This window comes from Pelobates fuscus, chromosome 13 (genome assembly GCF_036172605.1).
Source record: "Pelobates fuscus isolate aPelFus1 chromosome 13, aPelFus1.pri, whole genome shotgun sequence".
Lineage (NCBI taxonomy): Eukaryota > Metazoa > Chordata > Amphibia > Anura > Pelobatidae > Pelobates > Pelobates fuscus.
Genome location: NC_086329.1, coordinates 34,123,020 through 34,145,822, shown reverse-complemented (window position 1 = coordinate 34,145,822; position 22,803 = coordinate 34,123,020). Strand labels below are relative to the sequence as shown.

The 22,803-nt window shown below is 41.4% G+C and overlaps 1 protein-coding gene across 1 annotated transcript; it reads left to right on the top strand.

Moving 5' to 3' along the window:
- Window positions 1-300: 300 nt before the first annotated feature.
- On the top strand, window positions 301-19,440 carry SLC25A47 (solute carrier family 25 member 47). The gene is made up of 6 exons (XM_063440274.1): window positions 301-689; window positions 8,231-8,274; window positions 12,192-12,263; window positions 12,360-12,542; window positions 16,075-16,345; window positions 18,839-19,440. Exons 1-6 carry the CDS (start codon window positions 659-661, stop codon window positions 19,117-19,119), a joined length of 882 nt encoding a protein of 293 aa, XP_063296344.1. The 5' UTR covers window positions 301-658; the 3' UTR covers window positions 19,120-19,440.
- Window positions 19,441-22,803: the final 3,363 nt, after the last annotated feature.

Genomic DNA, 22,803 nt, shown 5'->3' with positions numbered 1-22,803 from the left:
ACATTACATCTGTTTTAAAGTGAAACCAGTTTTTTTTTTCCATGCAGGCTCTGTCAATCATAGCCAGGGGAGGTGTGGCTAGGGCTTCATAAACAGAAACAAAGTGATTTAACTCCTAAATGACAGTGAATTGAGCAGTGCAATTGCAGGGGAATGATCTATACACTAATTTAGGTGACTATAGTGTTCCTTTAAATATTTGTGGTTCTGATTTTCAGGGAGTAAATTAGACATAATCTAAGTGTCCTAAGTTCTCTGTGGTTTTTCAGGTTCTGTCAATTAGCAGGGGACATGAAGTTTTGCAGGGATGAACATCATTCAGTCACACCAAGGCTGTCAACTTTGTAACAGTGATACATTAGTCACCTGACGTGCCAGAGGGAGTGTGTCCAGGCACTGCTCGTTCTGATCCAAGCGTAGGTTTGTTTTAAAAGTGATTTACTCTTTCTCAATTTTTGTTTTTATTCCAGGTGAATCCGTGTGTTTGTGTGTGTATATATCTGAACCTCAGAGAGATAATGTTTGTTATTGGATTGGCTGATATTAAAATCTCTTACGATCATCTCAGCTGTTAGGGCTGTCTGCGAAACAATTGGAGCATGACAAGGAAAGAGTGACAGACCCAGCAGGACGGTGACACAAGTACGGAATCTTCACGATGGCAGATTTCATAGCTGGAGCGCTTGGCGGTATGGATTCATGTCTACGATTAGAATGAATTAACCCTTTCCTATCCCATTATTATCATATACATCACTGTTTGGAAGCAATAATATGACTGCAATAACTGCTTTTTTTAAATTATCCTTTATTTAGGGACTTTTTTATTATCCATTATTTAGGGACTGTGACTGTGTAGATCTCTTGCTATTCTTAGAATGTAATTACTCTGATTCACAGTGAGATATATTGAACCCATCCATTAATTATATCATATAAAAACAGCCAGTATGTACAGCATATGTGAAGAAGTGTGCACTTTGAATATGGGGTTTAGAAAGATCACATAGCCACCATTTGCTTATAGCTATGGTATTAAATAGAACAGATGACCATTATTTTAATATGTTTTTGGAAGATCTTGTAATGTGATCAGGTCTGCTCACCTTCCAGTGGTAATATAGGGGCCCAGTTGACCAAACATTTATGCCCATCTATACTAATTTCGCAGTCTTCCATTAGTCCGTCTGTTTTTAATTTCCTTTTCTACCCCATTGGGCCCACTTTCCCAGCACCTGAAGGTTATTCCTATAGGGAGCCATTACAATTAAGACTTTTTAAAAGTTGATTGAGTCTTTTAATGCATTTTTAAATAACTGAATATCTACATACGAAGAAGATAGGAACTCTTTGGCATCATTTGTCTTTCTTTTTAGATACTTTAGTATTCTCATATTATTGTGAATTAATGGGAAGATACCCCATTTCCTTCTATATTTACGTGAGGGAGTTGCTCTGTTTTATATTCCGGAAGCATCAGCACAGCAGTAGAGTGGTGACTTGTTTTGTGGCTCTGTAGATGGAGGAAGAGGAGGATTGGGTACCATTTTGATGCTGACCTTGGATATAAGGGGTGGGCACTGTATTTAAAACTGGAGTATTGGGAGCTTCGCGATTTAGTTGAACTATCTCATTTTTAATGCATCATGATGGCCAAGCGTGAAAAACACAACTTAAAATATTGAAATATAAAAATTCTTCTGAATTTCTCTCTAAACCTATAGCATCTTCAGGGAAGAGAAAGTGGGTAAGTATTCTCCAGCATTCCAAACCGTCGTTATTTGTTTGCAATAGGAGCATGGACTGTATCCAATAAACCTCTGTACTGTAGAGATTTGTGAAATATAACCCTCACCAGTCACATATTACTTCATTCATGAAAATACTTGAATGAAACTAATGTGCAAGCTAATTGCTCTAGTAGCTTGTTTATAATCTCCTATATTTTTTAATAAATAATAATAATAATAAAGTTGTTGTACAGCCACAGAACAGGATATATCATAGAAATATGTATCATCTCCAATGGAGTGGGCTTACCGTTATTACCCCAAATCACTTCAATTATAATAAATGGCATTTATGGATATGGGCTTATAGTGATTGTTTAATATAAGGTATGGGGATGTACTTATTGGTACTATGTGTGTTTTTACATCTTCCCTCTACCTGAGGGAGTATTGAATTTGTGTCTTTCCAGGTATTTGAAGAGACCTCCATTTGTTAAATCCCATGACCTTGGTGCTAATCTCAAAGGTCATTGTGGAAAATCCGTCATACAAAGAAAACAATACATACAGCCTTATTCATGGCTGTTACTACAAAAGCAGAATTTTTGTTTAATTATGTAATTAATCTTTAAAAGCACCCCCCCCCCCCCCCAAGCGCCATAACCTCTACAGCACTTTGTAGTGGTTACGACGCCAGACGTGCCTTAACGTCCTCACATTATAAGAAGTCAAACTGCTTTAGAATGGTTTAAATTGTTACCCGGGGTCCACGAGGTGCCACTAATGGAAAAATTAGGAAAAAATAGCCAAGGTGTAAACAAAAATCTCCAACACCAAATAGTGTTACCAAAGCACCACAAAACATAAATGCAAACTATGGTTGTGTTATCTTGTTGTTGCACAAACTTATTATGCTAAAGTCCACTCTGTGCTCAGCCTGGGAAGTTTATCAACACAACCCAGACACTTCTGCCAAGATTAGCTGAAACAAGCCTGGTGTCACAGGAGTTTTTTGTCTATAGTTAGTTCCTCTGAACATATCTTACCAGTGACATTCAACTACTATTATGACTCTTATTGATTATACAATATTGCGTAAACCATTTGTTCAAAGAGGTTATTTTCTGTATGCAACCTGTTCCTAAACCTAAACTACTGTTCTGATTTTATTGTTATTCCAGCAGTAAAATTTTAAATGTTACCATTATTTGCTAGCTTTAAAGGGGCTCTATAAGCACCATACCCAATATGGCATTTAGCAGTGGTTATGATGATGAGAGACTCTGGGTTTGTCACCAAGGTTGATCAGATTCGTACAGATAATGTGGAGCTATTATATCCTCATTAAGTCTTGCTGCAAAGTGTATGGGCTATTGGTGATATTGTGTAGCCACTCTAAAACAGTACACAAAAAAAGAAAATAAATCCAAACCAGGGAGAAGACGACCTTATATTCATAGCAACATGACCACTGCAAAGAGGTAGTGGTGTTCAGATCACTGCTGTGGTCCCCCTCCTCATCTCCCCCTCCTGAGTGTCTGATAGTCAACATTGAACTTAAACACTTAAACCTTAACTACTAGATCCCCCTCCGTGAGTTGGGGGTGGAAAGGGGAGTTGACAATTTTTTAAAATTATTAGATACACTACAATCCCAGAATTCCTTACAAGCCTTAACAAAACCAAGCTGTGTATCTATGATAAATGGAATAAAACAGCACATACTACGTATCACTCCTTAGTACATTTTGCTAAATAGGTAATGGGTATCATGAAGGGTACCATTTGTGTACAGAGTGAAACAATCCTCATTTGTCAAGCACTCCCAAAACTCATACCTTCTTTAAAAAAAAACAAAACCAAAAAAACACAAACCACCATGAGCAATTAATGGAATACAGAATAATAGAGGCATAGGTTATGTAACAGTAGGAAGTAAATTATACAATAAGGATACACAATTAGGTAGACACAATACGGGAGATTTATCAAAGTATTGACAAGACTTTTGTGTCTTATTTTTGTGATATTTTTTTCTGTAAAATTTGCAAAATCTTTCATTTTTTTTTTTTAAATCTTTCCTTCCTTTGTACTCTAATTTTAATTTCTGAATATACACTATTTTTTTCGGCAACACAACGGAGTTATAAATCTCTCTACCTTTTTTTCGGACAGAAATTTAATTTGTGTGAAAAGTAGCAACATTTTAAATGAAAAAACAAACAAATAAAAAAACATCACTTTCTAGATCACTTTTCAGAACTCTTTAATAAATATCCCGCAGAAATGTTTGAACAAAGAGACAGTTTGATATTGCTGGAAATTACGTGAGCCAGCTACTCAATCAGGTAGATGTGCGATGTAAGTGTAGCAGTTGTACTAACACATTGGTACATTACACAGCTGTACAATCAGTGTTTTCTGAATTATGTGTACATACTAAAAATACAACAACAGACACACAGACTTCTGCAACATCAGAGTTTAACCTTGCATCCGTAGATTTCGAAATGCCCTTTGACTTTACTGTTTAAAACAAGCAGATCTATCCAATGTGTCAACAAAAATATTTAGCACATTATATCAGTAGCAGTGGGCGAAAATCCAGGCTCCAAAAGCTGCTTTTACTAAGCTGTTTCTGTATGCTTGACATCACTGTGACATAAATACGTAACAACATAGAGAAACACTTCCAAGGTCATTGCAAATCAGTGTGTCGCATTTGCTGTGTGACTATTAAATTAATTGACACCGGATAAATTAAGAGAACTAAGTCATGAGAGTAGTTTAGGGAATGACTAAAGACATACAGATAAATAATGAAGAGAGAGAAGCAGTTGGACAAAATAGGAACTCTAGGAACTCTTGCAAAATTCTTAGCACTTTCCCTCTCCTTGCGGTGGTGTTGGGTGGTGTTTTAAAGGTTTCTTGGAAGCCGAGAGTATAATTAGTTCAGTTTTCGAAAGGTGATATTTCAGACAGCACTAGGACACCCAAGAGGAGATGGCAGAGAGTCTGTGATAAGGGGAAACATCAAGAAAGGAGAGTTTAGTTTGTGTGACGTTATACGACTGGCAGGGAAAGGGGTATAGATTTCAAGGAGCAGAGTGACCCAAGGATTAACCCATGTAGGACACCAATGAAGAGTACAAGAGAAGATACCATAACTTGGAGACCCATAGGTGGCAGAAAGTATGCAAAGTTGTAAGTGGTGATCAACAATAGTCGAAGGCAACAGAAAGGTCTATAATAGTTATAAGAGAAGGTTCCTTAAATTTGGCAAAGACCAATCCACGAGTCTAGATGTTCCGCAAACTGCTACGTACATGCGTAGGGCCTCCTTACCGAGCCTCCTTACCTGAGGTCTCTTCATAAAGATTATAGAAACTGTGAGAGGAGGAAAAGCCAGAGGAATGGTGTCTTGCAGGTATACTTTTTGTAAATTGGCAAGTGGGAAAGCCACCCAATTCCAGATAGGGATTTGCTGTGTATAGTAAGTGCTCAAGCAAGAGCAAGGAATTTTGTTGAACCTCTCTACTAAACCATCAGTCTGTGGGTGGTATACTGAAGTCTTAAGATGTTTAAACTGCAAGAGCCTGCACAACTCTTTTGTGACTCTCCCCTGGTCTGTCAGGATTTCTTTAGGGATACCCACCCTACTGAACATCAACATAAGCTCCTTAGCTATTGACTTTGCAGATGTATTACTCAAGGGTATGGCCTCAGGGTATTGGGTAGCATAGTTCAAGATGACTAGTATATACTGGTGCCCCCTAGCGGATTTTACCAGTGGCCCTACTAAGTCCATAGCGATCCTTTCAAAAGGCACATCAATTATGGGTAAGGGTGCAAGTGGACTACGAAAAGCTTTGAAAGGAGCCCTGTACTGGCACTCAGGACAGGAGGAGCAGTAGTTAGTTATCGCAGCAAACACTCCAGGCCAGTAAAACCTTCTAAGTACTCTCTCTCTAGTTTTTTCGACTCCCAAGTGTCCCCCTAATATGTGGCTGTGAGACAACTTTAGTACGTTTTTTTGGTAAGTCTGGGGAACCAACAGCTGCTTAATGATATCTGAATCTCTCTTTTCTACACGGTACATTAGGTCATTTTGTACTTCAAAATAAGGGGACGGCAATGATTCCCCTGGTTGAGTAGCAACCCCATTTACAACCTTAATATTATTTCTAGCGGTCACTAAAGTGGGATCTTCCCACTGAGCACTTTTAAAGTTACCTGGACTGATCCCAACATCAAATAAGTCATTGTCCTGCTCTGCAGTGCCAATAGGGTCCTCAGTAGTTTGAACAGGGTTATCTCCCACTAAAACTGGTTTAGTAGAGAGGTTTAACAAAACCCTTAAGAGGCTCAGAGAAACAGCTATAATCGTAATGCTACAGTCAGAGTGTTCCAACCTGGAGACAAGGTATTGGTTCTGGTCCCTACCGTGGAGAGCAAGTTCCTTGCAACTTGGCATGGACCATATGACATAATAGAAAGAGTCAGTGATGTCAATTATAAAGTTAGTCAACCAGGAAGACTAAAGCCTGAACAACTGTATCATATTAATCTGTTAAAGCCTTGGAAGGACAGGGAGGCCCTAGTTGCTTTGAAATCTTCAGAACCTCCAATAGCAGAGCCAGAGGTGAACATACCGGAGACTCTGTCTGTACATCAGAAGCAAGAGGTCAGGGATTTCATCAGAAGAAATAGGGATGTTTTCTCTGTAGTTCCAGGAAAGACTAAAATGATCAAACATGACATTATAACCGAACCAGGGAAAAGGGTTTATCTGAAACTTTATAGAATCCCTGAGGCCCGGAGGGAGGCTATAAACTTAGAGGTTGAAAAAATGTTAAAACTCAGAGTGATTGAAGAGTCCCAGAGTGACTGGAGCAGTCCTATTGTATTGGTGCCAAAACCAGATGGCACATGGAGATTCTGTAATGATTACCGCAAATTAAATGGCATCTCAAAATTTGATGCTTATCCCATGCCAAGAATAGATGAGTTGATAGAAAGACTGGGTAAAGCTCGTTATTTAACAACCTTAGATTTAACAAAGGGTTACTGGCAAGTCCCTCTCACTGAATGAGCCAAAGAAAAAACTGCCTTTTCAACACCCAATGGCCTGTTTCAGTATACTGTATTGCCATTTGGGTTACATGGTGCACCTGCCACATTCCAACGAATGATGGACAGAGTTCTTAAACCCCATGTTCGTTATGCTGCAGTGTATTTGGATGATGTTGTTATCCACAACGCAGACTGGGAATCCCACCTCCCCAAAGTTCAAGCAGTGCTTGATGCTATTCGCTCGGCAGGCTTAACTGCCAATCCTTCAAAGTGTACAATTGGCTTGGAGGAAGTGAAGTACTTGGGGTATTCAATTGGGAGAGGATTGGTTAGACCACAGACTGCCAAAGTGGAAGCCATCCAAAAATGGCCACAGCCACTTACGAAAAAACAAGTGAGGGCATTTTTAGGCTTAACTGGTTACTATAGGAGATTCATTCCAAATTTTGCTATTATTGCTGCACCTCTAACAGACCTCACTAAAGCAAAGTCGCCTGTTATAGTTAAATGGTGCCCAGAAGCTGAAGTGGCCTTTCAAGATCTAAAGGAAGCTATCTGTAGCCAACCTGTCTTAGTCACCCCTGATTTTTCTAGAGATTTTATAGTACAGACCGATGCTTCTGAAGTGGGATTAGGGGCAGTGCTTGCACAGGAATACCAGGGTGAAGAACACCCTGTCTTTTTTTTAAGCAGGAAGTTGAACCCACATGAGAAGAACTACTCCATTGTTGAGAAGGAATGTCTTGCCATTAAGTGGGCATTGGACTCTCTTAAGTACTATCTGTTGGGGAGAAAGTTCAGATTGGTGACGGACCATGCACCACTTACGTGGATGTGTCAAAACAAAGAGAATAACGCCAGGGTTACCAGATGGTTCCTGAGTTTACAGTCTTTTAATTTTACGGTTGAACACAGGGCTGGTCTAAAACAAGGAAATGCTGATGGGCTTTCCAGGATACACTCTCTGTTGTCCATGGTCGCTCAAACCCATACGTATGAGCTGGGGGGGAGGATATGTGAGAGGAGGAAAAGCCAGAGAAATGGTGTCTTGCAGGTATACTTTTTGTAAATTGGCAAGTGGGAAAGCCACCCAATTCCAGATAGGGATTTGCTGTGTATAGTAAGTGCTCAAGCAAGAGCAAGGAATTTTGTTTTGTTTATTTTTCACTTTTTGAAACACCTGTATATATATTTCACCAAAGTAATCTGAAAACAGAGCTGGATGTGTCCTGGACTTTCATTACCCTAGAAGACTGTGGTTACAAGATCTGTGACAAAATCCTACCTGGAAGAGAGGTGGTTTGTTACAAAACCCAACATCAATTTAAACCCTAAGATACCCGTAATCATCATATATTCATGTATATTCTTCCTATTCTGCTGTGTGTTTTTTAAAGGTGTGTGCTTTTTTTTTTTTTTCATTTTAGGTGCCTGTGGGGTTATGGTGGGATATCCCCTTGACACAGTAAAGGTAAATTGCATTTCATTGCCAATTTTTTGTCTTTTTGTCCTCCTGACATATTGAGAGGCTGTGTTGATATTGAATTCACAGTGACACAATAGGAAAAACAAAGAATATATATTTTTTGTGACAATTTGTTTATTAGTTGTTGCTTGCCTGTGTACAAAACTGATCAACAGCAGCAATACAGGTGTGTTAAAGGCTAAATGTGATGGAATTGAACCTGTATCTCACTATGTAACATCATTAACAAATCAAAAATACAATATATTAATAAAGAATGTAATCACAAATTATGTGGAATGCATATGGATGCATATTGGAAAGCATAATATTCACATATATATTGTTTTTTTTGCCTTCTTTTGGGTCAACAGCAAAAACAGAGGTGAGAAAGGCTGAACGTAATGAACGAATGTCTTTTTTCAGCCTATTTGCAATGTAACTATCTTTCATCATCGAATGCAGGTTTTCTTTATACAGTACACAATGTGAGAATTAAAAATAAATTGTAGCATAAGTAAATTTTATCTGTATGAACAGAATTAGTAGCATCTGTGCCCCTTTTCCAATATTTAAAGACCATGCTCCGATAACTATACAAGGGCAGAGAGAAAAGGGGACCAGTGATTGGATTTATTCACTACACAGTGACTTGTGTGATGGGTAAAACTGAATTTGCAATATTAACACCAAAAATTGTCTTGATTCCCTACTTTGTTATTTTGTTTTACATTTTCTAATTATTATTTTTTTTCAAAACAGAAATTAGTGAATAAATGCCTAATACAGGGAGTGCAGAATTATTAGGCAAGTTGTATTTTTGAGGATTAATTTTATTATTGAACAACAACCATGTTCTCAATGAACCCAAAAAACTCATTAATATCAAAGCTGAATATTTTTGGAAGTACCGTATATACTCGAGTATAAGACGAGTTTTTCAGCACATTTTTTGTGCTGAAAACCCCCCACTCGTCTTATACTCGAGTCAGTTGTCTGTATTATGGCAATTTACATTGCCATAATACAGACATGGACCGGGGGCTGTCAGGAAGCTGTAACTTACCTTCACAGCAGCTCCTGTCAGCTCCCTTCTCTCTTCTCCGGTGCGTGCAGCTCCCAGGTCAGCTCCCTCTGCAACTCTCGCGAGAGCCGCTGGGTCAGAGCGTTGCCACGGGTTACCGTGGCAACGCTCCGCGCGGCCGCGAGAGTTGCAGAGGGAGCTGACCTGGGAGCTGCACGCACCGGAGAAGAGAGAAGGGAGCTGACAGGAGCTGTGGTGAAGGTAAGTTACAGCTTCCTGACAGCCCCCTCCTACAGCCCATCCACTGGACCACCAGGGAGTGAGAGCCCCCCTCCCTGGACAGCTAACAAGCAGGGAGGGGGGACGAAAAAATAAAAATATTAATAATAAAACAAATAATAATAAGAAAAAAAAAATTAAAATAATAACATAAAAAAAACAATACTATTAATAATAAAAGAAAAAAATAGTTACCTAAAAAAAATAACATTAAAAAAATATTAAAATAATAATTAATTAATAAAATGCCCACCCCCCACCAATGCTCTGCACTCACACACACACAATGCACACACACACACACTGCACTCACACATACACACACTGCATTCATACACACACTGCACTGCATTCATTCTAAACACACTGCATTCATACACACTGCACTCATATACACACACTGCACTGCATTCATTATACACACACTGCATACACACTGCACTCATACACACACACACACTGCACTCATACACACACACTGCACTCATACACACACACACTGCCCTCATACACACACTGCACTGCATTCATTATATACACACTGCATTCATACACACACTGCATTCATACACACACTGCATTCATACACACACACACACTGCACTCACACACACTGCACTCATACACACGCACTGCATTCATTATATACACACTGCATTCATACACACACACACACTGCACTCACACTGCACTCACACACACACTGCACTCACACACACACTGCACTCACACACACACTGCCCTCATACACACACTGCACTGCATTCATTATATACACACTGCATTCATACACACACTGCATTCATACACACACTGCATTCATACACACACACACACTGCACTCACACACACTGCACTCATACACACGCACTGCATTCATTATATACACACTGCATTCATACACACACACACACTGCACTCACACTGCACTCACACACACACTGCACTCACACACACACTGCACTCACACACACACTGCACTCATACACACACACTGCACTCACACACACACACTGCACTCATTATACACACACTGCACTCCATTCATTATATACACACTGCACTCATACACACACTGCATTCATTATATACACACACTGTAAATAAATATTCAGTTAATATAATTTTTTTTAGGATCTAATTTTATTTAGAAATGTACCAGTAGCTGCTGCATTTCCCACCCTAGTCTTATACTTGAGTCAATAAGTTTTACCAGTTTTTGGGGGTAAAATTAGGGGCCTCGGCTTATATTCGGGTCGGCTTATACTCGAGTATATACGGTAGTTTTTAGTTTGTTTTTAGTTATAGCTGTTTTAGGGGGATATCTGTGTGTGCAGGTGACTATTACTGTGCATAATTATTAGGCAACTTAACAAAAAACAAATATATACCCATTTCAATTATTTATTTTTACCAGTGAAACCAATATAACATCTCAACATTCACAAATATACATTTCTGACATTCAAAAACATAACAAAAACAAATCAGTGACCAATATAGCCACATTTCTTTGCAAGGACACTCAAAAGCCTGCCATCCATGGATTCTGTCAGTGTTTTGATCTGTTCACCATCAACATTGCGTGCAGCAGCAACCACAGCCTCCCAGACACTGTTCAGAGGTGTACTGTTTTCCCTCCTTGTAAATCTCACATTTGATGATGGACCACAGGTTCTCAATGGGGTTCAGATCAGGTGAACAAGGAGGCCATGTCATTAGATTTTCTTCTTTTATACCCTTTCTTGCCAGCCACGCTGTGGAGTACTTGGACGCGTGTGATGGAGCATTGTCCTGCATGAAAATCATGTTTTTCTTGAAGGATGCAGACTTCTTCCTGTACCACTGCTTGAAGAAGGTGTCTTCCAGAAACTGGCAGTAGGACTGGGAGTTGAGCTTGACTCCATCCTCAACCCGAAAAGGCCCCACAAGCTCATCTTTGATGATACCAGCCCAAACCAGTACTCCACCTCCACCTTGCTGGCGTCTGAGTCAGACTGGAGCTCTCTGCCCTTTACCAATCCAGCCACGGGCCCATCCATCTGGCCCATCAAGACTCACTCTCATTTCATCAGTCCATAAAACCTTAGAAAAATCAGTCTTGAGATATTTCTTGGCCCAGTCTTGACGTTTCAGCTTGTGTGTCTTGTTCAGTGGTGGTCGTCTTTCAGCCTTTCTTACCTTGGCCATGTCTCTGAGTATTGCACACCTTGTGCTTTTGGGCACTCCAGTGATGTTGCAGCTCTGAAATATGGCCAAACTGGTGGCAAGTGGCATCTTGGCAGCTGCACGCTTGACTTTTCTCAGTTCATGGGCAGTTATTTTGCGCCTTGGTTTCTCCACACGCTTCTTGCGACCCTGTTGACTATTTTGAATGAAACGCTTGATTGTTCGATGATCACGCTTCAGAAGCTTTGCAATTTTAAGAGTGCTGCATCCCTCTGCAAGAAATCTCATATTTTTGACTTTTCTGAGCCTGTCAAGTCCTTCTTTAGACCCATTTTGCCAAAGGAAAGGAAGTTGCCTAATAATTATGCACACCTGATATAGGGTGTTGATGTCATTAGACCACATGTATAATTATGTATGCTCGTCTTAAAATTTTCCAATTAAACTGTAGGTACGAATTCAGACTCAGAAGAATTATAATGGCATCTGGCATTGTATACACTCAACGTATAAAATGGAAAGTGTAAGTCCCTCCTTATATTACACTATCACCTACATGGGCTCATTTTTTTGCTTCTAAACATCCTTACCTGTTTTGTTTGTTTTTCTTTTACATAAGGTATCTGGATTTTTCAAAGGGATGTCAATGCCGATCTCAACAGTGTCAGTCAGCTCATCCATTGTATTTGGTGTTTATAGAAACTTTCTATACCAATTATGCAAATTGAAATATGGAACGGCGGATATAAAGCCATCGAAATTGGATATTTTTGTCTCTGGTTACACTGCTGGAGCAGCTCAGGTATTTACTCACATCAATCAATTGTTGGTATTATTATAATTCTATATAAAATCAAAAATTCTATTTCATTTAGTTGTGGAAGGCCTCATTTGACAATGGAAGCCCATGTCGTAGGGATTCCAAACTGATGTGTTTTATGTTAATTTTTTTTTTTTTTTAATTCTTTATTTTTGTTGTGCATGTGATAGGTAACAATAAACATTTTGTACCGCTGCGCCCCAACAGCTGCAGCGGGGATTGACCAACAGATATTATTAGCATAGTTAAAACAGTTATAACAGTAATTGTCTTGCATAGTTTTTATATTGTGTGACCTTGTGTGTTGTTGTGTTTCCAGGATGGCTTGTAGAGGTGGTTGCGAGCGTGTGGTATGTGGAAGTGTGGTTTTTAATCTAGATCCGTGTTAGGATTGTATCGGTCCGGGCCGTTCGATATAGCTCTATCTTCTGATAGTGTGTTGTGTAGCTATGGAGGGTGGGTAAATTGGCCCGTCTTAGGTGGCACCCCTGACCTAGGGGGTGGCGGGGGGGGGGGGGGGAGAGTTAGCCTGTGTGGAGCTGAGCACCTGTCCAGTAGTGCCCCTTTACCAGGTTCTATCCGTCGTGGGGTGGTGGGTCTTCCCTGGGGGGCTCACATGTGTGTGGTGCAGTAACATATTTACATATTGTTAGTTAAGAACGTTTTGTAACAGTGTCTGGAAGTCTACTTTGCACCTTTGCAGGTAGGTATACAGTCTTTCCAGAGTTCAGGTCCCTGGGTGGGTGGCCGTGCCAGCGTTGGGCACGAACGGGTTTATTCGGGAGGGTTTCCAAGCATGAGGGTTCGCCCGTCTGTCGTCGGTCTCTACATGAGGTGGTAGACCCAGTGTCGTGAGGAAAGTTGGGGCTTCCGAGAGCGATGAGAGTTTGTGTACCGTCCCTTTGTGGTTAACCACCAGTAGCCTGGGTGACATCCAGCGGTATTTAATCCCTGCCGATCTCAGCTTGGTTGTGAGAGGTTGTAAGGATCTTCGCCACTGCAGGGTGGACCTTGTGAGGTCCTGGTAGAAGGTAAGGTTAGCGCCTTCGAAGGTGAGCGGCGTCTTGCCCTGCAGCGCTGACCAGATGGCGATTTTGTCTTGTGAGTGTGAGTATCGCACTATGGCGTCTTGTACTGCCGTCGCTGGGGCCTTGCTGGACTTAGGCAGGCGGTACGTTCCATCTAGAGTGACTTTTTTGGCCTGTGCGGCCGGCAAGATGGTGGCCACCAGGCGCCTCACGTAGTGGGGGAGTTCTTCTGGAGTTACCGAGTCCGGTATGCCCCTTATCTTAAGATGGTTTCTTCTGGACCTATCATCCAGTGTGGCTAGATGTATGGAGAGTGCTTGTTGCATGGTTTGTAGGTGGTGGACGGTTTCTTGTGTAGCATTCATGCCTTGTTTGAGGTCAGCAATATCCCCCTCTGTTGTGCTCACTCTGTCATTGACGCTCTGTATATCTGCCTTGATGGCTGCCATGTTAGTTGCCAGTAGGTTTTTTATTTCTCCTACTAAGTTTTGGAAGTCCCTTTGGGTGACTGGGGCTGACCCATCCCCTGTAGTTTGTGTGGTGGGCTCTGTGCAGGGCTGGACTGGCTGTGTATTGGAGTCAGTCTGTGGGGGACTCTCTGGCGTTTCCACGACCCTGTTGTACCCGGGCGGCGCCATTTTAGGAGCAGGCTGCCGCTGAAGCATGTGCCCGATGTGCTGTGCCCCTGATGGTGTGTGTGGGGGCGATTTTGGGGGTCTGCGTCCCATCCCTGTGGCTGTTGTGGCCTGCCCTGCCAGCCCCTGCTCTCCCGCTGTACATGGTGTAGTGAAGGCACCAAACAGAGCCTCCAGGTCCAGGCTCTGGGTAGTGTGGTAGGCCCCAGTCTTCCTCTTTTTCTTTGGCGCTTTGGCCGCTTGGAAGAACGGCATATGTCTTGCCGGGTGCGTGGTCTCGGTGCCCCCAGGTGAGTCGCTAGGTGGTGCGGGTTTTTAGGGGTAGTTTTAGGGGTTTTTCTCCCCGTTTGGCTCGGAGCTACCGCGGCTTGCGTCCGCTCCGGTTCAGGAGCAGGCTCCGCCCCCCTGTTTTATGTTAATTTACCTATGGTACGTTGTTTGCTAAAACTCTGATCTAGAATTAAGGATATATAGAAAAGTCAGTGTATTTAGGCTTTGTATCGAAAGTTGAAATGGCCATTATAGGGTAGGGCCATTGGAATACTTCTAGGTATTCTTCACTAAAAGGTCTGTACGGGAAACTCTGAGTTACAGATGACTCCTGGCTAGATAACTGTGAGATACTAGAATAGCAATTCTTCAATTTGGTAGATATGGCTGCATCTCAGATCTTGTCAGGATTCTAAATAAAGCAATATCTGTTTTTCTATTCTTTCTGACCCCAACACTTTCCCTCCCTCTGCAACCCTAACTGGGTTCTAGAACATGTGATATCAGGAAGCTGCCAATAAGTCAGCCTCTCACAGTGATTTTAGAGAAATGGGAACGGGTATCGAAATTCCAATGGGCTACAACAGTTGATGGGAACAGGCAAGGAGAATCTAAGTTAATTAAATATCTGATGCTTAAAAAAAATTGTAAATGGAGTAGGACGGAACAAAAACTACTTCATAAAATTATAGCAGCTAGACGTGCCATGGCCCAGGACTGGCTCAAGCCCACTACCCCTTCTATCTCAACAGTAATGGACAAAATAAAAGATAACTAACTACCTTATGGATAATTTGACGGCACAGGTGAGGAACTCTATACCTAAGTTTGAAAAGATCTGGTTACCCTGGACTGACAATGAGTACGTTGACTGACTAAAATGTTACTTGTTTAGAATTCAACGAACTGCTCTGTGGGAGCTCCCTTCCGTCTGCCCTCCCCCCCCCCCCTTCCATTTTTAATGGGTATAGCATGTTAAAAGACCTACCACTACCGACGACTGCCTTCTCTTTCTTCTTCTCCGTCTCCTCTTTTCTCCTGGTTCTTTCTATCGTTCATCCTCGGCAGACTCCCCTATGGGCCATCTAGCCCAAGTTATCTCCAAAGGGATTTGAAGCAATGCTCTTCTTTTTTGCTTTTTCTTTAAAATGTCCTTACTCATAAAGGTTAGGTTCTTTATTTAGCCCAGCAGTGCTTATCTAAGTACTGATGTGAAGTCTGTTGAAGGCGATGTGCGGAGCTTTATATGACTACATTAACAAAACTCTTTCCTTCATTTTATATATATTATAATACAAACCTGATGGAGTTGTTAACAAAAAGCCTCAGAATGTTCAGATAATCACCAGTATCTCAGAGCTCGCTTTATCTAGCATTCCACTTTGTTTGATAAGATGCTGATTCCCGAGATGAGTAACACAGTTCATGTCTTGTTTTGGATATGTTGAACCTTTGTATAATGTGTTACTCTGCCAGTCAAAAATAAATAATTAAAAAAAAAATGTTTTTTAAATTGTCAGCTTGTGAATTTATCCAATTCTTAATTTAAAAAAAAAAATGTTTTTCTTTTTTTTCAAATAGGCTTTAGTATCATCGCCTGCTGACATGGCCAAAGTACGTCTACAAACGCAAACGTTTCCACGCCATTCCAGCACGTGTTCTTTAGTGGCAGGGCCCAAGTATACTGGCCCAATCCATTGCATCATAACCATTGTGCGAGAGAAGGGATTTTTTGGGCTTTACAAAGGTTGTTCCGCTTTAATGTTCCGAGACTGTCACTCATTCGCCACGTATTTCCTGTCATATGCCGTGTTTCGAGAGTGGTTTGTTCCAGTTGAGCAAGGTAGCTCAGGTATGTGACTAATTACCTCCGTTTATCTGATAAAAGCAGTTAAGAGTACACTGTGTGAGCGCTGAATGCATTCATATCGGAAACATTTTTTTCCTGGAAGGCTGAGTAGTAAAGAGTGGAAAATACAGCCGTAATCTGCATTCCAGAGACCTTTATATGACCTTACATGTACGAATATCACTCTTGGCCTAAATCTTATTGTGCTTTTACCTGAGCTGGCCATGAAGTGGTTTCCATAGAGGAAAAAAATTAGATTGTATTGAAAAACGAAATCTGGATTTTAAACACCCTGTTAAGCTATGAATAGACAGCCACGGCAATGCAGTGGGTTATAACCCATGATGCATACCCAGCCTACAAGGACTAAGCAAAGTATGGCTGAGAGTGATATGGATAACAATCCACAACATTTTAAATGTAGATACCCCCTTAGGCTACGAACTCCAACAGGGTTATTTACTAAAGAAGTAAATACTCGGAATTTAAAATTCAAAGCCACGATTTCCAAATGGAAAATCGAATTGATTTGGTGAATTTTTCAGTTTGGAACTATTTTGGCCAGAATTTTGAACTTCATTACGAATTCCCTGTGATTCTCACTTTGATGAATAACCCTTTCTTTCTCCCTAGACCTACTGTATGGGATGTACGCAGCTGTACCCGGGGATGGGGTGTATCCCATGCCGTCAGTACGCTAGTTATTGGATGGTGTTGTAGTGACGCTTGCCTTTTGATACTAAGATTTATAAAGTGAATTCTTTTGAAGTGGACAAAAAAATAATAATATACGTATTTTTCTAAAATCAGTGTAATATATTAATGACACATGCAAAAAATAAGAAGAAAATAAATCGGTCCGTTGCTTACAGGAAAACAGAAGGGTGATTTGTTTTAATTTAAACTGACAGTATTGTTATTTAATAAGGAGAGAATTCCAAATTCTAAAATAATTGAATGAGTTTTAAACTTTACACAAAAAGAGCTAAACTGAGGGCATAGTGCCCCCCTCCCAAACAGCCATCCCCCATGGTGCAGAAGCGGTAAAAAGCCCCTTCTGTCACTTACCTCAGTCCAGCACTGATGTCTATCGGCGCTGGTTCGGGGCTCCACCTCCTGCCATTGCCAGCCGGTAGGAGAGACCTAATTCGCATGCAGCAATGGGTGCGCTCACATTAGTATTTTCCCCATAGGAAAGCATGTATAATGCTTTCCTATTGGGTTTTAAGTCATGTTGGATGTCATAGCATAGCATTAGTCATAGCATGAGGACGTCCATCATCAGTTAGGCCAAAGGTCGCGTAACAACCCGGGAATCCCCTCTAGTGGCTGTCTGGTAGACAGCCACTAGAAGTAGAGTAAACCCTCAAAGGTAATTATTGCAGTTTCCTAAAAATAATTACCTTTGCAGGGTTAGGGACCTGGGAATATGCAGCCAGACAACTTCAATGAGCTGATGTGGTCTGGGTGCCTATAGTGTCCCTTTAATCTGGATATACACCAAGAAAAGACCAAGTAAACGGTGGTGATTAATGAGAGTTATCAATTTTACCTGTAAAATAAGACATCTGGAAATCCACATGAATTTGCTGTGTTTATTCATAAACTGTTATTGTCAGAAATTCAAAGTCAATTTTAGATTTTCAAATAAAAAAATAATAATTCTCAAATTGAAAACAAATAAACCTACATTTTAATTTCAGATATTTTGGCACTTAAAATTTAAATTCTTCTTAACGTCACTTGAAATGCCCAATAATTCATGTTTAAAAAAAAAAATCTAAATAAATAAAAAAATAAAATCATGGTTGATAATCACTAAACTCTGAGTTTTAGTAAATTGGATTCAAATTGCAAAGCTGAGGCTAAAAGAGATGTGACTTTAGCTGAAATCGAGAATGTTTCCATATCCATTGTTTCATCCTAATTTTGCAATTGGGATTTAATTTCTATTCACTAAATGCTAAATTTGCTTTGGTCTTCAGTTCAGGTCCCTATAGAGGTTTAGGTACAATTTCCCTGACCGTTATCAGGTGAAACATTCTAATGAAAGAAGTTCAGTTGCGGTTCAATCCATTTGTTTGTGTATAGCTAAATCACCCATTTTAAATGGGGACTTGATTTATTTCAATAGACCCTTGACATGCAGGTAGATTTGCCTTTTGTGATTAATCAAATGGGTTTAACCAGTCAAACTATGACAACTGAACGCCATTTGGCTACTGCTAGGCTTTTTGGCATTTAATGAATTGACCCCTTATCTGGTGAGGCCAAGGAAGTCACTCAACTTCACTGATCCTAGCGTTCACGAAAGCAGTCTAGAATTAATTTTTCACAGTGTTTAGTCTTTAGACACTTCACAAAGGATATTTTAAAAATTATATTCCTTACAATAGAATCTAGATTCTTGATGCAGGACACAATATTTTATCTTCAAATATACATGTATTACAATTTCTTTGGCTCTTGTTTATTGTTGTCTCTCTCTTCTTGTAGAATTGTGGGGTGTTCTGCTTTCCGGAGGAAGTGCTGGGGTGGTGGCCTGGGGCATTGCTACGCCTATGGATGTGATCAAATCTCGGCTACAAGTTGATGGGGTGTCCCAACAGAAGTACAGAGGTGTTGTCCACTGCATCACAGAGAGTGTCAGGCAGGAAGGAATCACCGTCCTCTTTAAAGGACTCTCACTGAACTGTCTTAGAGCCTTTCCAGTAAATATGGTGGTATTTCTTACTTATGAAGTCTTAGTGAAGAAAATCAAACTCATTACTTCCTAAACAGGAGCCAAATGACAAGCCGTGTACACGGTAAGTGTCAGAAGATCCTGGGCACTTTAGCACTCAAATTTCGAATGGTCAGTTATTGCACTGTTGCTTATTAATATATCTATATATTGTAAATATTTCAGCGCAGTGTTTCTCGAGAATAAGGAATCAAGACCTGTGATACAATCTTTAAACAAATATACGCACTTATACCGTATAAATGAGGGACAATGAAATAAATGCTCTTTTAAAACAAAAAACAGTATTATAAAATCCACCAGTAGAATGATCTGACAATACAAATAAAATAACATCCCAATGCCTATTACATACTTATATACACCAAAAAGCAGGGCTATTCCAAATGAAGAATGTCAGAATGCAAAAAGAGGGACAGAGGTATTTTGGTCCACAAAAAAAGGTGCTATCCCTATGAAATGTGAACGTATGGGAGATATATTAATACAAGCTCGTGCTAATTAATAAATTATATTATGGTGTGCTTCATTATTAAGTCCACAATTTAACATTTTATCTATTCCTTTTCTTTTATGGATTAGTGCTATATCGAGAATGCAAATCCAGTCAGTTTTGGCTCCATTTAACCCCTTAAGGACCAAACGTCTGGAATAAAAGGGAATCATGACATGTCACACATGTCATGTGTCCTTAAGGGGTTAAAGAAAGTCTCGGCAGTAATGTACAGGGATTGCAAAGTATTTTGAAATTTACATTGTACATGTTGCTGTTCACTCACTTATCTTCAGTTCACAAGAAATAATCAATCAATTTGCTCTAGCAATGGCCTAATTGACCTGCGCGTTTTACCTTTCCAAAACACTTTAAAGCCATGTTCCTTTTGGTGGCATAGTATCGAGGTAAAGCATAGTCATTGAATGTAGTGTTAGCATTTGTGTGGTGCTCATGATTTTACACTATAGTTATGTTTTTAATGCTTTTAATGAATACTTTTACATTAAAAATAAATTTACACACAAACCAGTACTTCTCGTTGAGAAGAACTAAGGACCTCCAGGGCATTTACACCAAGTGCAGCACACAGCCAAGCAGATGCTTCTCCTGGAGACAAGCACTCATAGTATTCAGTGGCATTATGCTGCTCATGATGTCACTAAACATGACTTTAATTAAACTGAAAGTCTTCAATTTGGACATGCCCCTAGAGCAGTGATGGCGAACCTGTGGCACGCCGGGCCCTCTCTCTGGGCACGCGGCCATAGGTTCGCCATTAATGCAGAGTAGGCACCTGCCTGCCCAGAACGGCAGGCGCCTACTCTGCTTCCGGTTCGGGAGGCAGGGGGAGGGATCTGTGAAGCAGCTCCCCTGTCTTCCCGCACGATGCTGTGTGGAGCGTTGGCAGCATCGCGTGGGAGGACAGGGGAGCTGCTTCACAGATCCCTCCCCCTGCCTCCCGAACCGGAAGCAGTACTTACCACCACCGGACCCCCAGGGATGGCTGTGTGTTCCCCCCCCTCCTTCATTAAAGGTAGGAAGGGGGATACTGATTTAGTATACTTTTTTTTTTTTTAAACACGTTTACCCCAACCCCCCCCACACAGTACCCCTACCCACCCAGCAGCACCCCTACCCCCCCACACACACAGCACACCTACCCCCCCCACACACACAGCACCCCTACCCCCCTACAGCACACCTACCCCCTAACACAGTACCCCTACCACCCCACACACACAGTACCCCTACCCCCCCACACACACAGTACCCCTACCCCCCACAGTACCCCTACCCGCCCACACACACAGTACCCCTACCCCCATTAAAGGTAGGAAGGGGGATACTGATTTAGTATACTTTTTTTTTTTTTTTTAAAACACGTTTACCCCAACCCCCCCCACACAGTACCCCTACCCACCCAGCAGCACCCCTACCCCCACACACACACAGTACCCCTACCACCGCCACAGCACCTCTACCCCCCCCCCCCCCACACACAGTACCCCTACCCCCCATACACAGTTTGGACAACAGTACGAGTTGTTTTATCTAAACTTAAATCTCAGTATTCAGGTTTAATTGCCGTGTTGGCACTTTAAGGAAAAAAAAAGTTGGCATGTATTGCGGTTTGGGCACTCGGGCTCAAAAAGGTTTGCCATCACTGCCCTATAGGCTATTGATTTGACAGACATGTATTTTTGGAAAAATGCTAATATTTAGGCTTGCTATACAAAAGGAACAGACCGGGTCTAGGCAAAAAACAACAACGTTTAAAACGAAGTGGTTTTGGTGCTTAGCGTGTCCCTTTAAAGGGACACTATAGGCACCTAGACCACTATAGCTCATGAAGTGGTCTGGGTGCAGTGACAGCCACTAGAGGCACATCTCTGTGGTTAGGTGAGTTTTTCATAAGGACATCCAGCGCCATAGGAAAGCATTATATAATGGCCTATGGGGGAAATCTAAAACGAGAGCGGCCATCGCCGCACATGCGCATTAGGTCTCCCCTGCCAAAGGACATCGGCACAGGACTCAAGTAAGTCACAGAAGTGGGTTTTAACCCTTTCTGCACCATGGGAGGGGTGAAAGGGGGGGGGTCCTGGTACAAGAGTTTCCCTTTAAGAATGCATATTATCAACAAATAGTTAATTTTTCACTGATGGAATATTCTGTCAGAACAGTTTAAAACAGAACCACAGCAGTCTATTTATAAGGCATTACCAACACGGAGAAGGTTCTGCAGTACACCTTGTACTCCAGCCAAGGGCAAATGCTGTAAAATAGAAACAGCTGGGTGGGAGAGGGGAGGAAGAGAATACAGTGAGTGAAACACTAAAGTAAAAATAGCGTTATCGCCTATTTTAATAGCCACAGTAGCTATAGGTTGTTAGTATGAAAATTCTAATACATTCCTTGTATTGGAGAAAATAAATAAATGCCTTCTTTGATGCCTGTAGGTGCCAAAATTAATATCTAAAGCAATTTCTGTAAATGTCCTGGAGATTTGTTAATATAAAATATTTACATAAATATGAAGAATGTGTGTTGCTAAAAGAAAAAGTGGGGCAACGTTCTATAAGTGGAATGATCACCATAGAAACTGCTAGATTGCACTTGCGGATGCTACTGGTTTCCATGGTGACAACTCAGCTCTTACCATTCTATTCTTGACTCATTTAAATACCCTACAGCAGGGGTAGGCAACCTACGGCACTAGTGCCATGCACGGCACTCGAGGTGTCTTTCCACGGCACTCAAGGCTGCTAGAGCCAAACAGGGTCTGGCCTATCAGCAGGGCCGGACTGGCCCACCGGGATACCGGGAAATTTCCCGGTGGGCCGCGGCACCTGGGGGCTGCAGAGCTCTTACTCCCTATAGAGAGGGAGCCCTGCAGCCCTTTTTAAGAATATCGCGGCCGCCGGCCGCATGTCAGTGCCGCCGGGTGGCCGGTCCGGCGGCACACTCTGAGGTGATTACTCACCTTGCGGCCGGCGGCCCCATCTCCTGTGCTGACAGCTATGCTGCTGTCAGTATCAGTGAGTGTGCCGGGCGGCCGCCTAAGCGATCCAGCAGCACACTCACTGATACTGACAGCATCATAGCTGTCAGCACAGGAGGACTGAGGGAGGGGGCGGAGCTAACTACCAAGCTCCCTCGCGGTTCCCATAATTCCCAGCATCTACACATCATAGAGTAGTGATTACTCTATGATGTGGCTGT